Source organism: Nyctereutes procyonoides, unplaced genomic scaffold (assembly GCF_905146905.1).
Source record: "Nyctereutes procyonoides isolate TBG_1078 unplaced genomic scaffold, NYPRO_anot_genome, whole genome shotgun sequence".
NCBI lineage: Eukaryota > Metazoa > Chordata > Mammalia > Carnivora > Canidae > Nyctereutes > Nyctereutes procyonoides.
Window position 1 is genome coordinate 5802071 of NW_026575132.1, and position 25591 is coordinate 5827661.

The window sequence follows — 25591 nt, forward strand, 5'->3', positions numbered from 1 at the left end:
GCAGTTAGTAGTTATGTTATCTAGGCCTGGTTTTACCTTCTTAGTCCTGATGATTCAGATTCTTCTCTGAGAATGTGACCATTTGGGGCCTACATGTAATGATCTAAAAGTACTATGTTTTCTCATGACAATACCAATAGATGACACTGATTGTTGATATGTGCCAGGTACTGGGCCTGGAAAGTATATGAACTTATATCTTCAGTTCCTGGCTGGCATTGAATCATTCATATAATTTTCCAATGTTTAACACTGGCTTACAAATTTCTGAAATTTTCAGGATACTAGTCTTAACAGTCAGATCCAAAAATTGGGCCTTCACTGCCCAAGCATTCTATTTTCAAAACACAATGATAATAGCTGACATTGATATTTTTAATATTTTATTTTATTTGAGAAAAAGAGAGAAAGAGGAGTGGCTGATGGAGAGGGAGACTCTCTGCTGAGCAGGGAGCCTGGTGTTGGGCTCATCCCAGGACCCTGAGATCATGACCCAATCCGAAGGCAGATGCTTAACCCACTGAGCCACCAAGGTGCTCCAATAGCTGACATGGATTATTATTGATTATTACTATGTGCCAGGTACTATGCTTTTCATCCATGGTCAGAGGTAATGGCCACACTAAACATGTGATAGTTAACTATTATTGTCCAAATTTGACAAATGGGGAAACTGAGACACAAAGATGATAGGTGCTTTGCCCAAAATCATACATCTAGTAAATAGGGGGACTCAACATTGGAGCCTAGACTTAAGAGGGATCAAGTCTTCTCCTGAGAACAACTAAAAAAGTCTTATCAAATACTGATTTTTTAAGGTTTATTTATTTGAGCGAGAGAGAGTGAGAGCATGGGCACACATGTGAGCATGAGTGGAGGAGGGAGCAGAGGGAGCCCGAGAGAGAGAATACTCAAGCAGACTCCCCACTGAGCACGGAGCCCAAGGTGGGGCTCCATCCCAGGACCCTGAGATCCCCAAGATCATGAGTCAGATGTTTAGCCAGCGGAGCCACCCAGGCCCCCCTCGAATGCTGATCTAAATATATAATTATTTACCACAGTGGAAGCATAATCAGTCAGGAAAAAGGGCCCAGAGTTCAGTTCTTAGAACCAAGTGTGAGAGAAGATTCAGGGGCATAGTATCTCAGGGCCTGGACCTGCAGACAGAAGTTGAAGGAGGACAGACCCTGAGGGTATATTTAGAAGGAATAGTACAGTGCGTGGGTTCCTGGCCCACAGCTACCGAGGCTTCACGCCATACTAGCTTTGTGACCCGAGAAAGTTACTGGAATTCTCTGAGCTTCATTTCCTATGATTGTAAAATCAGGAGAATAGTAGTACGCCCCTCACAGAGTCATTGTGTGTGTTAAGTGAGCTAATCCGTGTGGAGCACTTAGAACAATGCCTGGCGCACAGCGCTCACTACATGTTAACTATTATACTTCTAGGGCAGAGTTCCCAGGGTCTGATCTCCATTCTTCCTCTCCCTCTCCCTCACTCTCTCTCTTTCCTGCTTGTTGTACATTCATAGGATGCTTTTAATTGCTTTGAGTTATTTGAGAAATGAGACCAGGCATACGATATAGAGCGGAATGTGGCGCTACTAATACTAATATATCACCACTCTCCTGATGTGGAATGGCTTAAAGATGCACAAGCTGGTTTGCTTTGCTGTTGAGAGAACCTAATTCTAGGAACAGGAGATCTGAGTTTAGGCCTTGACTCTGTCACTAACTGTACAGTCTTCAAGAAGTCAACTCTTAAGCATCCTCGATCTCCTCATCTGGCGGTGCAGGTGATAATGCCAGCATCACCCCCCTGCACACTGTCTGCTGGTGAGCTTTGGCCGATCTGGTTTTGCACTCCATGCTCCACGTTTGGTGAGCACGGGGGCTGTGCCAGACTCAGCGCTGGAGGTGGGACCCGCAAGCTCTGTTATGGTGAGGAATTTGGGGCTGGGTGGGAGGGAGCTGCAGTCCCGGAACAGGTGTGCACACGTGCCTGTGAGTTTGCAAGGGTGCAAGTGGCTGAAGAGACCAGAAGAGAACACGCCCACTGCAAATGATGATATGTAAATTCTCAAAAATACACCAACCCCACACAGTGGCATACTAGCTGTTCAAGAACAGGTTCTTTTCTTTTTGACATGAAACATAACACACGTTTCCATGGGACTTTTTACCCACATTTGCCGCCATCTGAAATGTTTGTTTTGCATTTGTTTTGGATCCTGTAGGATTCCACAGATCTTTAACTCAGCTTCTTAGGACAGAACATCTGTATTTGTTTGGCAGAAATTTTCTCACCGTTCATATCCAATAATTAAGTAAGTTAGATAGAAAATAATGATATTACTACTCCTTCATGCTTATCACCCTTGACATTTTCCATAAATAGAAACTTTGTTCATTGGCTGAAGTCCTGTTTCATGCTAAGCACTGTCAGAGGCAGGGTTTGGAGAAAAAGATGTGGGTCTCTAATTCAATTACAGATGGACCTGAATTTGATAGCCCAGACTGTTTGCCAGCAATATTTCTGTAGCCACAAACAACCTGGTGACTCAGCATTTTAGTTCACAGTGAGGTCAGGAAAGGGTCTTATTAGTCATTCGTTTCCACATTTCTCCAAAAGGCAATTCAGTGCCCATCATGAGCATGTCACTCAGAGCAGGAAGGCCCACCAAGTTACCAAAGCCACAGGGGTAGGTGTCAAACACTAAGGTACCCCTCGACCCCAAAATTCTAGGGCCTGGAGTCTAAACCAAGGAGAAGGACCCCAGGGAAAAAATAATTTAAACTTTTTTGTCAACCTATCATCTGGATATTTTCTATTGCTTAGACTGAACCAAAAGTTGTCTAAAATTTTCTTCTCTGGCAGCCCGGATGGCTCAGCAGTTTAGCGCCGCCTTCAGCCCAGGGTGTGATCTTGGAGACCCGGGATCGAGTCCCACGTCGGGCTCCCTGCATGGAGCCTGCTTCTCCCTCTGCCTGTGTCTCTGCCTCTCTCTCTGTGTGTCTCTTATGAGTAAATAAATAAAATCTTTAAAAAATTTTTTTTCTTCTTCTCAAAATGTAATGAAAGGAAAAATACAAATGGATAAAAAACCAGAAATAGATATCTGGCCTCACACTGATTTCAAAACACGAAAAATAAAGCAAAATATTTTTCTCCTATAGAATTGGTAATTACTTGAACACTGATAATACCCAAAGTTGGCAGGGGTAGAGTAACAGGCACTCACTTAGCTGTGGAGCCTTAAGGTATTGGTAAAATTTTTCCAGAAAGAAAAAATCCTAATGTTTTGCATATCCATTGATGCTGAAGTTCTACTTTTAAGACTCTATCTTAAGGAAATAATTATAAATGTACATGAAGATTTGCCTTCAAGGATAATTGTTGGATTGTTTTCAATAATGAATAGTTAAAAAATTAAATGTTCGAAAATAGGGGATTGGTTAAATAAAAGATTCTAGACTCATACAGTGATACAGTATAAAATCCTCAAATATGTTATATCATAAAATTCTGTGGCAGGAATATGTTCATGATACATTAACGAAAAGAAACGTCATCATACGAGGAGTGGCTATCCCTAAAGAGATGGATCTACACTGACTTCTTAATTTTTTTTCATTTTTCTGTATTTTTTATGGTGAATTTACCACTTTAATAAAACTGTAAAAATATAATGTAGCAGTCTCAAGAAAAAATGGATAAAATGTGAAATGCTTCTTAAGCTAATATAAATTTATAAATGCTGTTAAAGCAAACAGATTTGGGCATTCACCTTCTAATTCCCATGAAAGTCATTTTACTAGAATGTATATTTTCCTAATTTTTATCAACTTCATTCCAAATAAATAGGGAGGGTAAGACTGGTAGAAGACACTGTAAACACATAGGATTCTAGTGCTCCTGCCAGACATTTCGTCTAATACATGAGGTGGTTGTGGACTATTTCAGGGCACAGCCGGGATTTGCAGACTTGCACTCCTGTCCATGGAAAGCACGTGGAAATAATAGGAAGAGCTGACAGCTGTAGGTACTTTTGTAGTTGAGTCCGAAATAATAGGGGTAGAAAGCCAACATTCGCTGGTACGGGGTGGCCTGCACTGTTCCTGCGTCTGCCCTGCACTGGCTGTGTGATCTTGACCTTGGCCGACTCTCGTAACCCCAGCAAGACAAGGGCAACAGAATAGTGACCCCTTCCAGATGTTATGAGACTTAAATGAGAACAGGAATGACACACATAGAATTTGAAAGTCTTCGCGACAAATAAGCACTCAGTAACTTTAGGTCTCATCCCCGTTGGCAGGTGTATCACGCGGTTGGCACATCGAAAGCTTCCCACTCGGTCCTGTGGGGCCAAATCTGAGGAGGGCTGTGCAATAAGATGATTGGTTGGTCAGCAACTACCAATGGTCCTCAACCTTGCCTGGGGCATAGAAAGTGCAAGCCACAGAAAGAAACTGAACTTGGAAATGCCCTTGCACTCCTACCTAATGTGTGTGTGTTATGTGTGTGTTTGCCTTAATGGAACCCTTTTGTTAAGAAAAGAAAAGAAGAAAAGGAAAAAAAAAAGAAAAAGAAAAGAAAAGAAAGAAAAAGCAGAAGAAAAGAGGCTCTCTCTGTCCCCCATAGTTAATATTGCAAAGCCTTAGGGAGCAATCTATGCCCTAATTTGTGACCTAGAGCCCAGCAGGGGTTATACATACTTCAGGGGATCCTCTTTGAATTGCATGATTCATTTTTTCTTCTTTAAGGTTGCTTAAAGGTTACCAAACTGCTAAGTCCCTGGACAGATGAAAATCTCTGAGCAAACTGGTTAATGTTGCTGAAGCCCGGAGATGTGAGTCCTCACACAAGGAAGGGCCTGATTGATTCGGAGCCCTGAGCCCAGGGAACAATGACCACTTTATGTGGTAAAATAATTAACCTGATAAAACAATGATGACTTACAGGAAAAATGTGAGAAAAGTTTACTTCAACCAGGAAGACATTGGTGAGTTCACTGTCGCCTTCATGTACAATCGGTGATTGAAAACCTGAGCTCCTTGCTCCTAATGCAAAACCCCTCTCTCTAGAGCAGGGCCAAAAAAAAAAAAAAAAAAAAAAATTGCTTCCTGAAAAACACAAAGCTTATTTTTTCAGATCTTAAAAAGAGATGTAATTTAGAAAAGGGATAATCACAAGCAACACTTTCTGCTGAGAACAAAAACCAAAGCAAAAAAATATTTATGGACATTCCCAAGAAACCACTATGGCAAATCTCCTTGGAACTTTAATTCATGTGGAGGCTTTGAAACCTCAGCACACAGCAGGAAATGAAAGGGCGCTGAAAGAGCAGGGGACAACTCCAGTTTCTTCTCTATCCGGACCTCCAGAAATTGCTAAGAAAGTCCTTATTTTTAGCCAAATTGCTATCACATTTACAAAACAGCAGTTCTGGCCCTGTGTCCACAGCTCTGCGCCAGCTTCACTGCATCTTGGGTCCAAACCCACCAGAACATTCTGTTTCTCTAAAGCAGCCCTGCTTGGAGCACATTCGCATGTGGCCGGTCACAGATGGCGACAGCTCGGGGCCTGGAGCAGAACAAAGCTGCCCGAGATCTCGAGGGCACACGGCGAAGGGCAGGCCCTCCTCAGCCGCCCGTGAGCTCCCAGCATTAGGGGCTGGTCTCGCAGGGAGCATTGCAGGAGCCGCGGCCCTGCCGGCACCCCCAGGCCTCCCGGGCCACACGGTCTGCCCTTCAAGGCTTTAGGGGCCCCTCTCTCAATAATACACGGAAAACAGAACAATGAGCAAAGAACAATTGTCCTTGATCAGGATTTCACAGATCTTCCCAAGGAGAGGGATGCTTTTGAACCACCAAGTATTGTTTCTGAACAACCACCAAGTATTGTTTCTGGCCAATGGTTGGCCAAGCTACTTCCAAGAAGTTTCTTAAACATGTGGGGAAGTCAAGTCCAACATAAATGGTCGTGGGATTTCGTAGGTAAGAGGACTCTAACTTGCTGGCGTTACTCAAAAAGATATAATGACCTGCCATGAAAAACCACCTACTTCCAGAATCATCAAAAACAGTATTTATTTTGGTTTTACATTTTTACATGTTAGTGCTCGGTTTTGCCTCCTTCCCCATCAAATGCCTGATTTTAAAAGAAATGCATACGTGTTGAAGATAACTGCAAGGCATAAGGAAAATATCACCTGTCATCCCACCGCCCATGTGCTGCCACGACTAACATACCCGAGTATTTTTTTTTCTTGTCTGTTTTCTATATTTGTGAAAAGACATAGTTAAGATTATACTCTGTTTGTGGTGTGTGTGTTTGCTTGATGTTTCGTGGAGGTTTTCCAAGGTCATGGGGAACACTTCATAATTGTCATTTTAAAGGCAGCGTTATGTTTCATCACACAAACATGCCGTAAGTCGCTCAACTGTGTCCTATTGTATACTTTGCATGTTATTTTGAACCTGTGTACACTTTTTGAGTGTTTTCTTAGTGCAAGTAATGAGGATATTTTCTTGCTGAAATATGGAATGGGGATGCCTGGGTGGCTCAGGGGTTCCAGCGCCGCCTTCAGCCCAGGGCGTGATCCTGGAGACCCGGGATCGAGTCCCACATCAGGCTCCCTGCATGCTTCTCCCTCTGCCTGTGTCTCTGCCTTTCTCTTTCTGTGTCTCTCATGAATAAATAAATAAAATCTTAAAAAAAACATTTAAAAATGGTATCTTGCATTTATTTGTATGTATATGTGCATAGCTCAATTTTGCATGCCAGATATTTTTATTTATTTAATATTATTTTCTTTGAAGTAGTCTCTCAAAAATGAAGACGACTTTTTTGTATCTAGACTATATAGAGAATGTCTAAAAATCCATAATAAAAGATAACCTAACTTCAAAATGGGCAAAAGGTTTGAATAGGTATTTCTCCGGAGAAGATTTACCAATAGCCAATATGCATGTGGAAAGATGCCCGCCATCATTAGAAATCAGGGAAATGCAAAGCAAAACCACAAAGAGATATTCCTTTATACCCACTAAGAGCACAATAAGCAAAAAATATTGTCAAAACTTGACAATAACAAGTGGAGGCGAGGATGTAAAGAAATCAGAACTCACGTATCTGCTGGTGGGAATGTGAAGAGTGTAGCCCCTTTGGAAAACAGTGTGGCAGTTTCTCAGTGGTTAAACATACAGTTATCCTGTGACCCAGGAATTCCCCTCCCAGGTATATCCCCAAGAGAAATGGAAGCATATACCTACCCCCAAAACTTGTACATAGCGGCCTAGTAGTCAAAATGTGGAAACAACCCCAAATGTCCACCAACCAGCAAATGGGTAAACAGCAGGTGATGTGGCCACACAGTAGAATGTGACTCAGCAACGAGAAGGACTCCGAACGGATACGCCTGGAGGAACCCTGAAAACACTATGCTAAGTGAAAGAAGCCAGCCACCAGAGATAGCTTATTTTCTGACTCCCTTATAAGAAATGCATAGAATGGGCGAAGCCAGAGAGACAGCAAGCAGTCTGGTGGTTGCCCAGTGCTCAGAAGGTTGGGAGGAAGTCGGGATTAACTGCTAAGGGGCACAGCGGTTCCCTATGGGGAGATGGGAGATGTTCTGGAATTAGTGGTAATGGTTGCACAATTCTGTAAATAGATTAAAGACCATTAATTGTACACCTTAGATAGTGAATCATATAGAGTTGTTATTTAAAAAGAGAAATCTTGGCACATTATGGGAAATATTCAGACACTGGCTCAATTTTCATCGTTTAAGAAGTCCCGATAACAGAACAACTATATTCTTGGAAATATAATTTTCCTGGTTGCAAAGCACCCTCTGGTATCAAGTTTCTCTATATGTATTGAGGTGATCTAGCCACAGGAGATAATTACTAAAGTTTCTAGTCAGGTTTTCGATGGTTAATTCATAAATGCCTGCCTTTTTAAGAACAGAGTTTAGGCTTCCTGAGAGAAGCTAAACAAATTATTTTTTAGAGAAATTAATCAAACTTATAGGCCTTTACTGTCAGTTCAAAGCAAATGTGGGCTTTCTTTATCCAGGGACTGGAACAAGATTGATTTACATTTGAATCTCAGACACCGCAAACATTTTGAAAAAACTCCATATAAATCTTACATGTGGAAAGATTATTCCCATTGCTAATTTTTCTAAGAATAAATGTAGTCTGGCCAGTTTGATTTAGTTGGCATTTGTTTATTTTTTCACAAGGATTCTTTCTTTCTTTCTTTCTTTCTTTCTTTCTTTCTTTCTTTCTTTCTCTTTCTTTTTTCTTTTTTAAACTATGCTCCACACTCAGCGTGGAGCCCAACAGGGGGCTTGAACTCACAACTCTGAGATCAAGACCTGAGCTGAGATCAAGAGTCAGGTGCTCAACTGACTGAGCCACCCGGGTGCCCCCATAAGCATTTTTGACAGCTCACAAATGACACCTATCTGTGCAATTGCACAAGTAGAGATGGAACACGGGAGAGGCAGGGTTATAGGAGAACGTGAGGGATCATAAGTATTGCTGCGCTTATTTTCAGAAAATGCAATCTGCCACTAAAGATCATTTCCAAAGCTTCTATTAGTCATTTTCACTTTTGCGTGAATGTATTTCAGATCCTTTCTGGGAAGAGACTTTCATAAGAAGGGGAGAATCTGAGTCCACAGCCCTCAAGGAGTTGGGAAGGGGCCATCAGTAAGAGAAGGAAATGGGGTACATCCAGGAGTAGAGACAGATTGTACCTACCACTACTCCTGTAGCACCACTACCCAAGAACCCATAAGTCCATACCTTTTAAGTAATTGTTCTTCACTGTTGATAGGAATGATGGAGATTTCATTAAAAAGATATTCTGGATTCCTCCCATGCTTTCTCCAATGACTTCTCTCCATCCGGTCTTACCCCCCTCCCTCTCCCAAACCCCATCTTACTAAAGACATGGCTTCAAAGCAGGTGACTATGACTGTAATACGAAGACCTGAATCGTGGAAGGCTTTGTGGGGCCCGGCTCAACTTCACCGGCCTCCTCCAAGCTGGTCACTGCATTCAAACAGCAACACAATGACAATACCTCAGTTTATATCCCCATCGCTGACCACGCCTTACGACTCCCGACCTAGGTGACCGCAAGGCATCATCAACACATCCACAACTGAGCTCATCCTCCCCTCGGACCTGCTTCTTCCCGCAGTGCTCCCCTGTTTCACTAAAAAGACAACCACTGAAATGGCTGCTCAAAAGAAAAGCTCGAGGACCAGCCCTCATACGTCCCCTCATCCTACACGTCCCAGTAATCAGGGAACTCCACCAGTCCTAATTCTCAAGTCTCATTGTCTCAACCCTCTGTCCATCTCCCTTGGCTTCCTAAGCCACCACCACCTTTTGCCAGGATGACTGAAATAATCCTGCTAAGTGGATCTCTGCCTTCAGATTGACCCCCTCTCGAAACATCCTCCACACGATGTCCAGACAGCAAACCTTCCGAGACACAAAATAGGATTACATGCAATTCTCACTGAAAAACTCTTCCATGGCTCCCTGTGAGCATGAAGTAAGACAAACTGGTTAACATTGTCGCTGCCCACCTCAGCAGTCTCTTCCTCACCTGACTGGAGAGCTTCCAGTTCCTTGAGCCTCAGAGCCAGGGGAAGGCTTCTGCCTGGGGAAGGTCTTCACACGAAGGCTGTCTTTGCAAGAGGTTTCTCAGACAGTAGAGATCAAAAGTATGGAAGATTCATTTTATACCAGAATCCGCTCCACATGCATCAAATTATGTGTCGACGCAGGCCACCTGCGCAACCTGTTTGTCGACTACAAAGGCCTAACTTGAAAACACCAGTGAATTATTCTTGTTGCTCTTTTCTATTTAGCAAATACTACAACCCGTAATGCTTCAAATAGTGTGATTCAGATTATTCCACCCTCGTGTTGACTTGAGGATACATTTAAAATTTTCAAACATACGTAAATTAAATTTTTTTAAAGATTTTATTTCTTAATTCAGGAGACACACACAGAGAGAGGCAGAGACACAGGCAGAGGGAGAAGCAGGCTCCATGCAGGGAGCCCGATGTGGGACTTGATCCCAGGACACCGGGGTCAGACCCTGAGCCCAAGGCAGACGCTCAACTGCCGAGCCACCCAGGCGTCTCTGTAAATTAAAATTTTGATCCAAATATGGATCAAATTATGCAGATTTTTAAATGATACAGATTCCAATCACCTTCTCCTAGTTTTTTTCACTTAATCCATTAAATTTAATTTAAATCCGGTGTGATAGACAGGACACAGGTGGCATTTGAAGCCAGGTGGACTTGAGCTCAAATCCCCAAGTGTGGTCATTAGGTAACTTTGAAGAACTGCTTACCCTCTCTGTGATTCAGTTTCTTCCCTTATAATATGATGATATTCAGGGTTGTCGTGAAGAGTAAATGAAGCAGCATGAATAATGGAACCAAGTATAATCCCTGATTCATAGTGGGCCCTTAGCAAACTTTTCCTCCTCATTTAGTTTATACCCTCTATATTTCTGAATACAGACACACTGGCTGGTGGTGGGTTTTTTTTTATATAGACCCACAAACACCCATTTTATAAACACATACTGTAAAGACCTTCCAAAATTGATAATTAGATACAATGTTGTGGGACTATTTGTGTGTGTTATTTGGGACGCTGGAGCAAAGCCAAAGTAATTAAATCTCTTACAAATTTAGTAATATAAAAGGCCCCAGGCATTGACCATTGTAATTATTCTATTTCTGGAAAGAAAAGAGACAGGTTTATTTGTAGTATCCCATGCTTAATCATTAGTATTAAATGAATTCAGACCAGAACTAATCAAAGAAGCAAACAGCTGATTACTGCTGTTTTGTAAAATAAAGAAGTAATTGATGTTCACATAGGTTAAAATAGCCAAAAAGGCTTTAAATAAATGGCTCAACTCCTTTTCTCCTTTTATAACTTGTTTTCAATGGTCTTTAGTCTGTGATTACTTAAATATTCATTTATTTCAGAAGCCTTTTTGTGCAAATCCCAATTAAAAAACCAATCACGTTCTTAATAAATTGGGCTAACAACTTCTTTCAAAGGAAGAAACAAATAATTCACAATGTTTCATGTATAAAATTTGACTTCATATGACATCTAGGCAGTTAATTCAGTTATACCCAGGAAAGATCATGAAGCCTCATAGATTTATTCCTGACAATTGAGTTCTAGGCAAGGTAGGGCTCTGATATGCCCCATATGACATGGAGACTGTTACGTTTTATTGGCTCAATCATTATACCTTATGATTTTTTCCACATACATTTTGTACTCACTTGTTGACTATTCAGTAGAACTAGAGTGACTGCACATTTAAAATTGTGTCTGTAATTGGTGACCCAGTTGCTTTTTTATGATCTGGCTAGCAATATTGGTATAATTAGCATGTATCTTTCTTTTGGCCTTTCAAAGGAGTATTACAAATCACTAAATTTAAATTCCAGTGGTGAGCCACAGAGGGTGAAATCCCTCCTCCTAATTATAAAAATAATGCCTTTTTTTTGCTTATTCTGAAAGTTGACCACAGTATAGGGTTGGCATAGGACCTAAACGTGAGAGATTATTCGATTCTGACCACACTTGCACCCACCCTGCCTGTTAGAGATTCTTTAACAGTTTCCATAGTAATATGTCTTACAGAAAAGGACCTAATTTCATTAAACTAGATCTATTTGTTTCCTACAACTAAAATTTTTAATTTTCCATATAAGAAGATGATAGAAAGTGTGTGTGTGTGGTGATGAAACTATGTATAAGGGAAAATGTTAGAACTTCTCTATTCCTATAGGAAAGCTTTGATAAATAAGGAAAGAGCCAGAAGATATGGAAAGGCCTATGATGCTGAATTTCATGTATCAACTTGATAGGGCTAAGGGAAGCCCAGATAGCTGGTAAAACAGTATTTCTGGGTGTGTCATTTGAATTGATAGATTGAGTAAAGATCACCCTTACCAGTGCAGGTGGGCATCATCCAATTAGTTGAGGACCTGAAGAGACAAAAAGGGAAAGGGAAGGGAACATTTTCTCTTTTCTTGAGCTGGGACATCCATCTTCTCCTGCCCTCAGCATTGACCCTTCTGATTTTCCGGCCTTCACAATTGGGCTAGGATTGACACCACCAGCTTTTCTGGTTCTCCAGCTTACAAACAGTGAATTCTCCACTTCCATAATCATGTGAGTCATTTCCTATAACAAATCTCTTAAAATATGTCTATATATCCATGTGTATCCTATTGGTTCTATTTCTGGGGAGAAATCTAGTACAAGGCCTTTGGTTTCAGATGTGGAAAATACACAAATGAATTGACAGAGAAGAAAAAGCAGTGAGACTGCAGTCTGCTCATGCTGGAAGCCAGGGCACGGCCAAGCCACGAACCCAGCAAAAAGCCCCACCATTGACCTTCTATCAAGGAAATATCATCAAAATATTGAGAGCTCAAGAGAAACAAAGCGGGCTGTATCAGAACCTAAAGGGGATTGCTAATAGAAGTGTCAAGCTCACAGTACTACAAAGAGGGGTACTGAAAATGGTCTAACTTAAATAAAAAAATAGGAGTCTGTCCTTCTCAGTCTCTTCTCCAATACAAGAGCTGGTTCTTACAAAGTAATTTGAATTCTATTCCTGGATAAGCCAGCTCTTTAGGGATATTACACTGATTTAACATCTAGTATGGCACTTTCCAAGTGTCCAGGGACACATACAGAGAGATGTTAGCATGAACAAAGCCATTATAGCACACACTACATGCTAGGATCCTCATTGGAGATTCCCAGTGTAAATTAAGGCCTCCAAGGAATCCTGCAGTAAAAATGCTCATCCAACACTGTTGAACATGGTGTTTCTAAAACCCAGCTACGTATACGTGCTTTCTTTCCTTGTCACACATCTAATAACATTATGAGGGATGTGAATTTGGAAACTATTGATGATTGTGTCAATTAACATGCTTTCAGCTGCAAATAACAGAAAATCCAAAAGAGAGTGGCTTAACCAAATAGAACATTTATAAAAACCACAAGCTGAAAAGTTAAGAAGGAAGGGACTGCTGCTCTTCCACCAGTTCTGTTCAGTAGAACAATAATGCCAGGGCCGGGACCTCCAGGATTACCCCGTCCCTTCATTCATAATTACAAAATGGTGGAAACAGCTCTTCTCCAAGATTGTGGAGAGGTTGGGGCTGTCAACATTTCTTGTTTTCATCTAGAAATCAAAAGCATTTCAGAAGCCACCATTTCATGCCTTGCTCCAGGTGAGCTGGATAGTGCAAGTAGAGCACAGAGAAAGAAGTGGGCTACGGCTGGTGGGTTAGCCTACCTACGGTTTCTTCAATAACGGTAGAATTGCTTTTAGAGACTTGCATTGGGTTGCATACCTTCAGCTTCCACCGGGCGATACTGTTAGAACAATTCTATGACACCCACAGTCGTTCTTCTAATAAGAGCATTCTGTTCATGAGGATGTTGTCCAAAGTGAAACAATGTACTGAGACCCACGTGAGAACCTCTTTCAGGCTCAATACTATCTTTTCCCTCCCTGCCGTGTTCATTCCAGAACAATGCCTACCCCACTAGCCTTTTTGGTTCTACCTTAGCCCCAGGGGCCACATTGCTGCTGTTGGACCATTCTCTACAAGGTCCCACAATACTCAGTGTGCACAGGGACCTGGGCAAGTTTCATACCGCTCCAAGACCTATAGATCTTTCTTCTTGTTGCCTTCGGAGATTTTCCCACTCTTTTCAAACTCTATTTTTCTCAACAGATTTAAGAACTTATAAATAAAAGCCCCAACGAAACAGGTTTTTTTTTTTTTCCTTTTCACTGCTACTATATATGTCCCTGATGCAAAGAAGCACAGTCCCCTGATATAAAAGGAGAAGATATAGGCAGAGTTCTAGCCTATAGTTGACTCCTGCATTTGTGCTTGTGAGCGCATCGCTTTCTCTGGCATTTTCTATCCTCAATCAACCTGCACTCTTACTCTTTTCAAGTGTTGCCTCCATGTGGACTTTTCTCCTTTGCCTATTAACATTTTCAAGTCTTCTCCATTTTAAAACATTTTTTAAAAAACTCTTCAAACTATAGTTCTCCTTTCCCCCTTGATTTCTTGGAAGATCGATACATACCTGTGGCCTCTACTTTCTATTTTCTCAACTAGTTGCAAACTCTCCATTCTAGTAAAATCATTATATCCAACGGCTACTAAGTCCTCTTTCTCTTGGATGTCTCTGCTTGCTAGACAAAGTGAGTGCAGATGAAGCTCACTTCCCTGTGTCTCTCTGGCTCTTCTCCCATTTGAATCATGCTAGTGCTAAGAGAATTAATGTGATAATCTAGATTGGGGTCAAAAAACTAAAGGTAACTTTTGTTTTTATAAGTACAGTTTTATTCGCACATTCATTTGTTTGCACATTGACTGTTTTCATGCTTAAAACCAAAATTGAGTAGTTGAGACAAAACACTGGCCTGCAAAGCCTATAGTTTTTAATAATTGGCCCTTTAAAGAAAAGATTTGCAGACCTCTTTCTAGATGATCTAAACAATCTAGATGAAAGAATGTATACCAGTAAGAATCAAGAGAAAATAACTATAAGACATATAAGAAGATATTGATAGAAATTTCTATTGGGGAGTGCTTGGATGTCTCAGTTGGAAGAGTATGTGACTCTTGATCTCAGAATCATGAGTTTGAGCCCCATGTTGGGTGTCGAGATTGCTTATATACATTTTTAAAAATGTTTAAGGAAATTAAGGACTACTGGAAGAGGTACAGTAAGGAAACAAAATTTTTAGAAATTTTTAGAATTTAACTGGAGATATCCAGTTGTGTGGGTAAACAGTGCTGTGTTAACTAAGGGAAAAAACATGAAGCCAGAAAGTTTGGGTGAGGAAGTGATACAGAGAGGGAGAATGTGATCATGATTTTACTTAGAGCTGTTTTACATTTGAGTATTCTTACATCTAAGCAAGGATAACATGTATGACTTCAGTGTCTGGGAGGAAAATTGGGTCTAAAGAGAAAAATTTGGAAATGCCATTGTTAGAAAAAGAAAATATGGAACCTGAAAAGAAAGTGTTTGCAATCAAAAAGTTCCAACACACAGCAATTTCTTCTTCCTACAGATTCAGTGAAGTTCTGCACACTATTTATCATCACACTTCATACTTTTGACATGATTTTAGCATGTAGAGTTGACCCTCTTTATTAATTCCATATTTGTGAACTTACATACTTGCTAAAATTATTTGTAACCCCAAAATTAACATGCATAATGCTTTCATAATCATTTGCAGACATGATCACAGTGGTGAAAAATTTGAGATGCCTGACACACGTTCCCATCTTAGGTTGACCAAAGTGACGCTCCATCTTATTTTAGCTCTCATACTCTAAGATAAATGTCCATTTTGTAGTCTATTTAGTGTCATGTTTTCTGCATTTTTGTGCTTTTTGATTTTAGTGTGTGTCAAATGCCCCCAAATCATAATTTTGAAGTCCTCTGTAGTTATGTTCTATGAATAGCGCTGTAATGTGCCTTATGGAGAAAATGTGTTTATCTTTTAGATAAGCTTCATTCGGGCAGGAGTCATGGTGCTGTTAGTGTGAGGTCAATGTTAATAAATCAACAATATATATTAAATAAGATTCCCTTTAAATAGAAACTGCATAAAACAAGGTTATGCATAGATTAGTTGGCAAAAATGTTATCAACACAAGCTTGTAGTAACCTAGCAATGTAACCTATATTTCCTCTAGCAATATTTTAGCATTCACTGTTTGTGGGAACTTAATAGAATGTAACTACATTAAGTAACATGGATTGATTAGTCCATAATCAGCTTATAGATTGCTTAAAGAATCCCTTACTCCTTGTTTGTTAAAATTCAATTTATTTAAACTGAAAACAAAAATTAAAAAAAAAAACAAAGAGAAAGAGTTCACCCATTTCTGGGTAAATAAAAATCCCTTATTCATCCTTATGCAACACGTGGTACACTGACATTCACTGATATTTTCTGAAAGTATCTAGCATTACCAGAGAATAGACTTGTTTTCAAATTTATGTGGCTTTTTAACAGACAGGATCTAATAAACAGGTATGTACTGAACAGGGAGTTTAAAGATGACATGTGTCAAGGCTAGTAGGTTTGCTCTTAAGAAAAACAAACTTAGAAATACTTTAAAGCAAAAGACAATCACAGATGTAAAAAAAGTGCTTTTTAATTTTTAACCAAAAGGATCATTAAGTTGATAAAAGGTTTTTTTTTTTTTACCGAAATATTCATCATAATGTCAGTCAATATGCTTAAGCAACATGATTATTTAATGAAGGTTGAGGGCACTTGTAATTTGTGTGAATTTAACAATTAGAATTTAAAATTATTTAAACTCTTATAAAATTATAAATTGATATTTATATATATTTCTCCAAATTGAAGTCAGGTAACTTAATCTTAAAACAATTTGAAATTTAAGTACAATTGTTAACGCAACAATGAATAAAGTTTGCAAGACAGATATAAAGATGAAAATTCAAAAATAAACAGAAGAAATGTAAACAGTTATAGCAATTTATAAACGTTGCTTAGAGAAAGGCTATTCAAAGTATGGTCCATGAGCTATTAGCAACCCATCTCAAACGAAAGAAAGAACTTGTGCCAGAATGAAATCAATTATATCATTAATCAGCTGACTTTTTTTTTTTTTATAACAAGACTTTCTTTAAAGGAAGAAATGTACTGATATATACTCTGGCACAGGTGCCTTATCTCCTTACTGGCTGCAGAACACATACTGCTTATGTCCTTAAAGTGCCACTATAACTTTACCATTGGGTTAACTTGACCGTGGAGAAAAAAATTAAAATAACAATTGTAACTGTCTTCTATACTTTATTTTTTAACCCTATCTATCCAAAAAGCAAAGTTATTAAACTTTATAAACTCATCACAATTTATTTTACACAATTAATTTTCAGATGTGTTTAAGTGTTACTGACATCTGTTCACCTGACAGGGACTAAGATTCCTACTTTTAACAAGATACTTCATCCACTTCTGATAGATACTTGTTTTCAATCTTTGGAGAAAAAAATGGAATCATTTGTTAGATTCTCTCTAAATACTGGTTTCATTTATTTTCATACTTCAAACAGTGAAAATATTTAAATTCACTTTTACGAAGAAATTGCATTTTTATACTGTTTGTGCAACTATTTTTTATTTTTTTACAATAAAAATAGGAAAAAAGATACGAAATTTACAACTTTGTGTATTCTATTACTAAAGGGCAGCATATGAACTATTTTAAGATTCCTCAGATTAAAAGAAAGCTGGTATAAAATACTTAAGAATTAGCTTATAATTTAAAATTCAAAATTTTTTATTCTAATTTTTACTATGGCATAAATTCCTCTAGAAATTTAAAAATATGATCTTTTGTAAAAAATCCTCTTCACCAATGGCTTACCAAGCTTTACCTGCATTAACTTAGTATGGAAGGCAAATAAATGGATGACCAACATGTTAGAAAAAACTCCTCAGTTTTAGATATACAAGAGCCCAATTTAGCTTCTGTAATGGCTAGTTTATTGAACCAACAAACTACTTCTTAAAGAACTTAAATGTATGTTTACATGTCCATCAGAAGAGAGCTCCTTTGGCACCTGAGTTGAACACAATATAGTAGAGCAAAGAATCTCTAAGAGAAGTTGTCTAAAGACTATATTTTATCTATCTATACATAAATACATATACCTATACATATACACATATGCACACACAAATAGAAATCACATTTCCTTTAAGAAATGCTAAAGATTTAAAAAGAATTCACCAGTTAGCCAAATAAAGGGAACTGATGGCTACTAATAGTTTTAAGTTTTTTGGAATCTTACCAAATTAGAGTAATATACAATTCAAGGGGGAAACTCAAGAATTTTTTTTGTCAAAATATAATTTCTTTTAATATAGTAACATGGTCATGAGGTTACAATTAACCTAGAATGGTAATATAACTGAATCTTTAATAGTAACCAGGTGCCAAGTCATCAAAGATAACCAAAAAAGGAATACATTTCTCCTCTATTAGCACAACAGTCACCAGCCACTCTGATGACCTTAGACTCTTACTTGCATTGGTCTCAGCAAAAGACCATTAAAGGTCACGCTGCAGATCACCTTCTGCTGAGCCTCATCACTCACTGGAATCTTACATCTGAGTAGAGCATGATGTCACCAGGTTTTATGATCATGTCCACCTCGCTGTCATGGACTATGGCCCTGAGTTAATAGTCTTACTAGGCTGTGATATATTTTTATGCATACTTTTAGAACTCCAAATGATTGGCTTATATACTAAGACTTAGAAAACATTTAAAATTCTGTAAGTTGCCAAAATCAGGCATCATTTTTTCCCATTTAATTAATAACTGTTTTGCCACCCAAAATAGAGCACATTGTTTTATGTAAGTATCTTCTACTCCAGAAATTCTAGAAGATGAAAATCCACTACACCATCTAATTTTCCATCTTTCAGACCTTATTAAATCTGAAGTATGTTGCGAGAGGGCAAAAGACATTTGAGTTAAAAAATGATGCCATGCTTTTTTTTTTTTCTGCTCCAACTTGTATAGGATATTCCTAATCAGGCTTCTAATTTCCTGTTGGCTCTGGTTAAAACACCTGTCTCATGTAGCAGACCACATCCTGGAAATCTTAGGCAGTTTCAAAATATTTATGATTGAAATATTTTCAAGTATAAAATATTCCTTGAGCATCTATAAAATAGTACATATTCTTAAACTTGACACTATTATCCTAACAAAATTTTGTCAATAGAGGCATGGTGTAGGACTTACCTTAGAGAACCTATTAAATTCAAATGTCTTCATTTTGTTGAGTTTATTTCAACCATAATAAAACCCAAATCACTGTTTTCCTCATCTGTAAAACATTTTGATAAATCCATTTGAACTTGAATTATTTCATTACCATGTAAACTCACATGCATTTTATTTTTTGTCATATTTTAAAATATTTCTTCTTTTAGAGTTAATAGCTCAGAACAGGAAATGAAATTATGCTGGTAACCAGTAATTTAGCATCAAAACACTTCCCTAAACTTTTCTCTGCAAAAGTGCATTTACAATATAAACATGCCATAAATGAAGCTACAAACTACAATCTCACATTGGAGTAGCCCAAATTCAGTCCAAATAAGTCAAAGAGCAAAGTGCTAACACAGCAAATCTGAAACAAGTTCATGGGGATTGGGCAATGAGTTATCAAAGCGAAATCTTTTGGAAACCATGCTGCTGTCCTCTGGAATATTCTCTTTGTCTTCTCGATCACTACAGGTGCCATTACAAGAGGATTTAGAAGTTTTGTCTTCAGAGGACCTTAATGAATGATCTTGACTTTGAGAGGAACTGGAGGTTTCTTCAGGATGAAATAAGTTTCCAAAGTCCCACTGCTGTAGCCAAGAATGAGACAGGCAGATTTCTGCTGTTGGTCTTTTCCTTTGAAAAAAAGAATCAAGTGAAAATTGAGAACTAAAAATCAGGTTGGAAATGCCTGCAGTTTGATATACTGTAGACTTTTATTTAAAATTTATTATGAAAATAACACATATGGATAATACAATGTTAGCCTTACAAGTAAAAATTAGTAAAATTATAAAATCGCTTGGGTATACAAACTCTGAAAGAAAATATATATATAATTTATAACATTATTATTTTGTGTTCTTAAAAATACTGCTAAATCTTGAAAATAAAGGCTGCTCTCAAATAATGTTTATCCAATATTTGAGTTTTTACTTTTTGTTTTCTCTTCGGAAAATAACAAATATCACAATATGTCAAAAGTTAGAAAAATACCTATCTATAGTCATAACTCCAACCTTAACAAACCACCATTTCCACTGAACATGTTTCCTTAAGCTTTAACTTCATTTTTTATGATCATTTTCAGTTCATTTTTTTCTGATTACAAAAAGTTAATGTGCTCATTTTAGAAATTTTAGAATCTAAGTAAAAATATATTTAAGAAAATGTAAACTGCTTATAACCAGAAGCAAACAGTATTTTTACTACTACTACTAAATAACCATTCATGTCCAAAATAATGGCCAGTTTAGAATTTGTTCAGACTTTCATTAAGCCACGAAAATAATGAACTAACCTGCGAGTTCTTTCTCAATGAACAGATAAAGAAATTGAGTCCTCTAAGAGATTAAGTAATTGTCAGAGATAAAAGATCTGACAAGTAACAAAACCAGGATCCTAGCCCGAGGAACAGTATCACAGCTCACTTCTGCATGAAGTATGACCAGGCCATTTTAAAGTAAATGGGACTGATCTGAGTAAAGAAAAGGGAGGTCAGTTTTTACTTTTCCTGCTCTGAAGTTGCCAGTGGGTGAGATAAGAGTCCTAAGCCACAGGTTCTAGTCCTTTCTTTTGCAGGTGGTCAAAGAACATCTGATCCTTAACGATCTAACAATCAGTAATTTACACTTACCACTTGACCATAATTACTTGACTACAGATTATTCACAACAAAGTCTATCATAGCCAGCCATGTGTATTGTAAACCTTCTATTTCTAATTATTTTAGGAAATATCAGGGTTTAGTAGCAAGTTGAGAGAGAAATAACCCAAATCTTCTCTTTATTCAAAAATTTCCTGTTGTATGTTTTCTATTTTTTCTATGTTTGAAGTTACAGATTTGTTATGTGATGATCTGTTATACCACCTCTCTTCCCGTTTTATCTGAAACTTGAGAGCATATTTCTAATAATTTTATACTGTTTTACAATCTATTTTTCTTAACTGACATACATTATTACTTTTGTAATGGTACTCAAACAAATTAATGTTATAACTTACTCTGGATTTTTTACTAGAAGCCTCTGGATAAAGTCTGTGGCCAGCTGTGAAACTGACGAAAAAGTTTCTTCTGAATAATCTACATTAACTTGAGAAATATTGAGGTATGTTTCTTGGTTATCTTCTCCCACAAACGGAGATGTATGAGTTAACAACATATATGCTATTATACCAACATTCCTGAAAAAAACAAGGGACAAGAGAACTTAAAACATGTTAATCTGAAAATATTTACATAAAGTAATAAAAGTGATACTCAACATATTCCTGTCCTCAAAACTTATAGTTAATCTACAGACGTAGATTGCTTTCAGATTTCCTATATTATTAAAACTAAAAAATGTGTTATCTCAAAGTCTGACTCACAGAAAAAGATGAGGGGAATGCACATGTGTTACACAATTATAAATATAATGTACTAAATATATATCATGATATCTGTATCTACCCTTCACTCAAACACTGTTATGGAGTACACAGAGCTGCTCGAAGGGCAGCATTTTCTAAATGATGTCAATGACACACTTATGATCTGTGAGGCATAAACAGCAGTTCTGTGCAAAGAGTCAGCAAATTTGGCAAAGCACAAAGTTGCACAGGCAGAGGTTCTTTTTTCATTGTAAATTTTTCAGAGCCTTAAATATATTAATGAGAAAGTCTGGTGGGGCCTGAAAAAGACAATACATACAGTACATGTTTTCCATTTATGTAGCTAAGGACCGTTTTTCCTTGGCAAGCCCATCACTGTTACGTAGAACACAGGGAGTAAGTCTAAACTCTTCCACTTGGCCTGTGGAGTCAGCCCCACTGTGGTCCCAACTAAAGTTCCAGGAGGAATTCCGGTTTTATTCCCTAGGATATCTGATATTCAAAATATCACTTTGCTTGCCACAAAAACTCACAATACCCCAGAGATAACATCTCATAAAACTAGACTTTTGCATGAACCTGACCCTCGTCTTTCTGCCTAGCATATACCTTCCCGGTTCTTCCAGACCTAGATCAGATATCTTCCATCTGGGGCTTGTCTGCTGCTTCCTCCATTCTTATTAAGTATTTTACCTTACTACAGAACATGTAGCACAGTACTGGGACTGTTTTGGCTTTTTAGTCCTCAGGAAAGAGATTTTCCTATTTAGTTCTGTATTTTTAGCTCACAGCCAAAGTATTACTTAAAAACCATGGACAGGTAAATGTTTTCTGTGGCATAGTAGTGATACGTGAAAAAAATCTTTTATAGAAAGCCTTATTATTTAAATCTGGAATCAAAGAACTCTCGAATATATATATATATGTGTGTGTGTGTGTATATATATATACACACACACACACACACACACACACACACACACTAATCAACTTTTCATAAAAACATTCAGGTAACTAACAAAATCTTACCACATATCTGTTGCTGTGGTAATAGGATCATAGTTCAGGATTTCTGGAGCTAAAAGCAAAAAAAATTCAAATTTAATACTGACAAATTTAAAAACATGAAAATTATTTTATAATAAATTAACACTAGAATCTTTTTAAAAATTTTGGTTTTATTGCTCTGTTAGACATTAGTTTGTGTTATTATACTGATTTAAGTTTTTCTTTTTGGGGGAAGAGAACCATATGTATTTACAATAACATCATGAGCAAATTCTGCTTCCTAGAAGCACTTTAAATTTTCAAGTAGATTAAATATCCCTCTTAAACTATCAAAAATTTAAATTCCTATGTAATTAATTTCCCTTATTTAACTTCTCTGCTAATTTTTTAAGTGCAAAGTAAATTTTCTATAACTGGTAAATATTATCACAAATTTCAAATTAGTAAAGTCCAAACTAGGATTTATGCTTGAATAATAACTTGTTTCACAGTATGGCTTCATAATTTCTCCAAAGAGAAACTATTTCCTGAAGCCTAATGTTTTTATTAGTAAGGACTCTTGAGTATATATATTTGTCAGTCTGTCCAACAAACAATCTATAACCTTACACATACTTCTGTGAGCTGTTATCTATAATTACAATCATTTATTCTAGGACACTATAGCCCCTATTAACATTCAAAAACTAGTAATTTGCTTTGTTTTCATTTGGGAAAGTCAGCTAGCTGCCTTGATGAGAAGACATGTTGTAGCTCTTCAATGCTCACAAGGGAATATCAACAAGCAAAAAAAAAAAGTATAAAAAGATTATTACTATAACTTAAAATGCTTTAAACTTATGTGCTGCTTCAGGTAACTTATTTTTTTTCATCTGCATGATCCAATTCACTGATAAAGTACAATATCCCTAGATTATCTAATCGTATGATCTTTCTGGCATTTTTTCCTTCAAAATCCTTTTACAATCCTAGACAAAACCTCACATTTTTAACACAGCAGCAACAAATAGCAACAAGCGATTTTGCTAAAAATTCTTGCAAAACTAAAGATAATGTATATTGTAAGCAGCTTCAGAGTTGGGACCAGGACAGAAGTAGAAATGACATCTATCCAATAGCCAGGCTTCAAAAGCAATAATGGACCATGTGACTCTCTTATTTTCCTCTTTTTCCATTTTCTCCTCTTCCCTAACTTCCACTTCACCCATTTTTCTTTCTGTACAAAGCCTTTACACGCAAATACTAACTTGTGAACTTATATGCCCAATATCCTGTGAATTTTGTGAATGTCTCAATAACCTTATATTCACTAAAGTTCATTTAAATGTGTCATAACCAAATTTCAATGTATGAAAATACCTGAGCTAAATATATACTGGAATTACATGCTCTAAAATATGGTTTTATAGAGGTATCATTTCATTGATAAATTTCAAAAACGGTGTAGAAAATAAAAGGAAACTCTTACCTAAGTATTCTGGTGTTCCCATGATTTCCCGAAGTTCACATGCATTTCCTATTTTTCGAGACATTCCAAAATCTACAATTTTTATATCTCCAAGAGGATATATGCTGCTCAATAATATATTCTGTGGCTAAATGAAGCATAACAAAAAAAATGATATGTAATATACAACAATAAAAGAATATTATGCTCAGATTGGAAGTAAATTGTTTAGCTATTACACATTTAATGAAGTCATTCACCAAACATCTACTAACTACTATTTAGGAAAAGCTTTACACTCAGTGATAAATAAAGTTAAAAATATACTCTGAAGATTCCAAGTTTGGACAAAAAGGAAGTTAGGTGAATATGTAAACTGATTAACTGATTATGAGATATACTCAGAAATAAAGACAAGACTACTTAATTCTGCCTATTATAAACGCTAAGAAGCTTTTGCTGTAGAGATGATATTTAAGCGGAACCTTATAGGATAAATAGGAGTATGTCAGTTAGAAAGGCATTCTAGGAAACAGCATGAAAAAAGATATAAAGGAATACAAAATGTATTTTCCAGAAACAGAAAATGGCTCAGTACAATATGATGGTTCTGGGTCTGACTGTTGCCAGATTTTTAGCTTAGACAATGAGATAGATACATGGAAGGTTTCAGCCATTGCTTCCCAGAACCATGTGACTTTGTTTTATAAAGCAAAGGCTTGAGGTTTATTACAAAATTCCCTGCCACTGTCATAACCCATAGGGCTGCCAAGTGCCGTTCCCAAAGTCTGTGAGAAGAATCATTAACTTTGAGAAAACCCCATGCTTGTTTATTATTAAATCACAGAGACATTAAAAGAGAAGAGCTAAGGGTAATTAGATCCATTGTTGTCAACCACAGGCTTTAAGCTATATAAAGCCAAGTTTATTTGTCATCCCTGACTACAAGTGCTGTGCGGTGTTATGTAATACATGTGACTGGTCTGTCCTTAGCAAGAAAAAAAAAGGAAACCCCAACATGAAATTTGTAGGGGCATGATTATCCTGATACTTACCATATTGGTATTTTTCCAATAACAAATTGGTAGGGGACATGGGATGGCTATTAGATAGTAAATACTACCCCTCCTCCATAGGGAGGCCCAATACAGATGAATAGATTTTCTTTTTCTTTTGTAAATGGGGTAAGAGGAAGAGAGAAAGTAAGTCTAGTTTGAGACATGTACATTTTAAAGTTTCTACAAGATAACCAAATGGTATCTAATCTGATCTGTAATTGGAGAAAATAATTTTGGAGTTTAGGAGAAAATCCTGGGCTAAAGGTAAGAGAACTGGGGAATTATCATTATTGTGAAAGTGACAGTAAAGGACAAAGGATCATCCAATAGGGAGACAGTATAGAAGAGAGAAGAGACCAATGTTCAAAAAATAAGAGACTGATCGAGATTCTGGATGGCTGTGGAGGAAAGATAAGGAGAAAGGATAATAACATAAGAGGGTTAAGTGGTATTTCAGGGCTGGAATAAGCAGCCTGAATGGTCTGGGGAGCAAAAAAAGGAAAAGCCAAAAGACTAAAAGTCTCCAGGGAAAGATGAATGAATACAATGGGAGCAAAGAAATGAGGACTAGTAGGTGGTTATCTTCAGAGATGGAGATCAGACTAGAGTATTTAGAGGTATGACCATTTTACAGGATGAGAAAATCCAGGGTGTAAGAGTGAAATGGAGTAGGATAAATGAAGGATGAGAACATGTTTAAGAACGCAGTGATTAATTTGAGCTGCTCACACATGTCTTCTCCTCTCTGC

General features: G+C 37.5%; 1 protein-coding gene across 2 annotated transcripts in view; it reads right to left on the reverse strand.

The window, feature by feature from the left end:
- Positions 1-16274: 16274 nt before the first annotated feature.
- STK17B (serine/threonine kinase 17b) overlaps positions 16275-25591 on the reverse strand; it is a 28742-nt gene continuing 19425 nt past the window's right edge. For both annotated transcript variants that reach the window (XM_055345414.1, XM_055345415.1), the window contains exons 5-8: positions 23806-23932; positions 22359-22407; positions 20961-21140; positions 16275-19592 (exon numbers count right to left, since the gene is read on the reverse strand). In XM_055345414.1, coding sequence (XP_055201389.1) covers positions 19310-19592; positions 20961-21140; positions 22359-22407; positions 23806-23932 — 639 coding nt within the window. In that variant the 3' untranslated portion in view covers positions 16275-19309. The remainder of the gene's footprint in view (positions 19593-20960; positions 21141-22358; positions 22408-23805; positions 23933-25591) is intronic.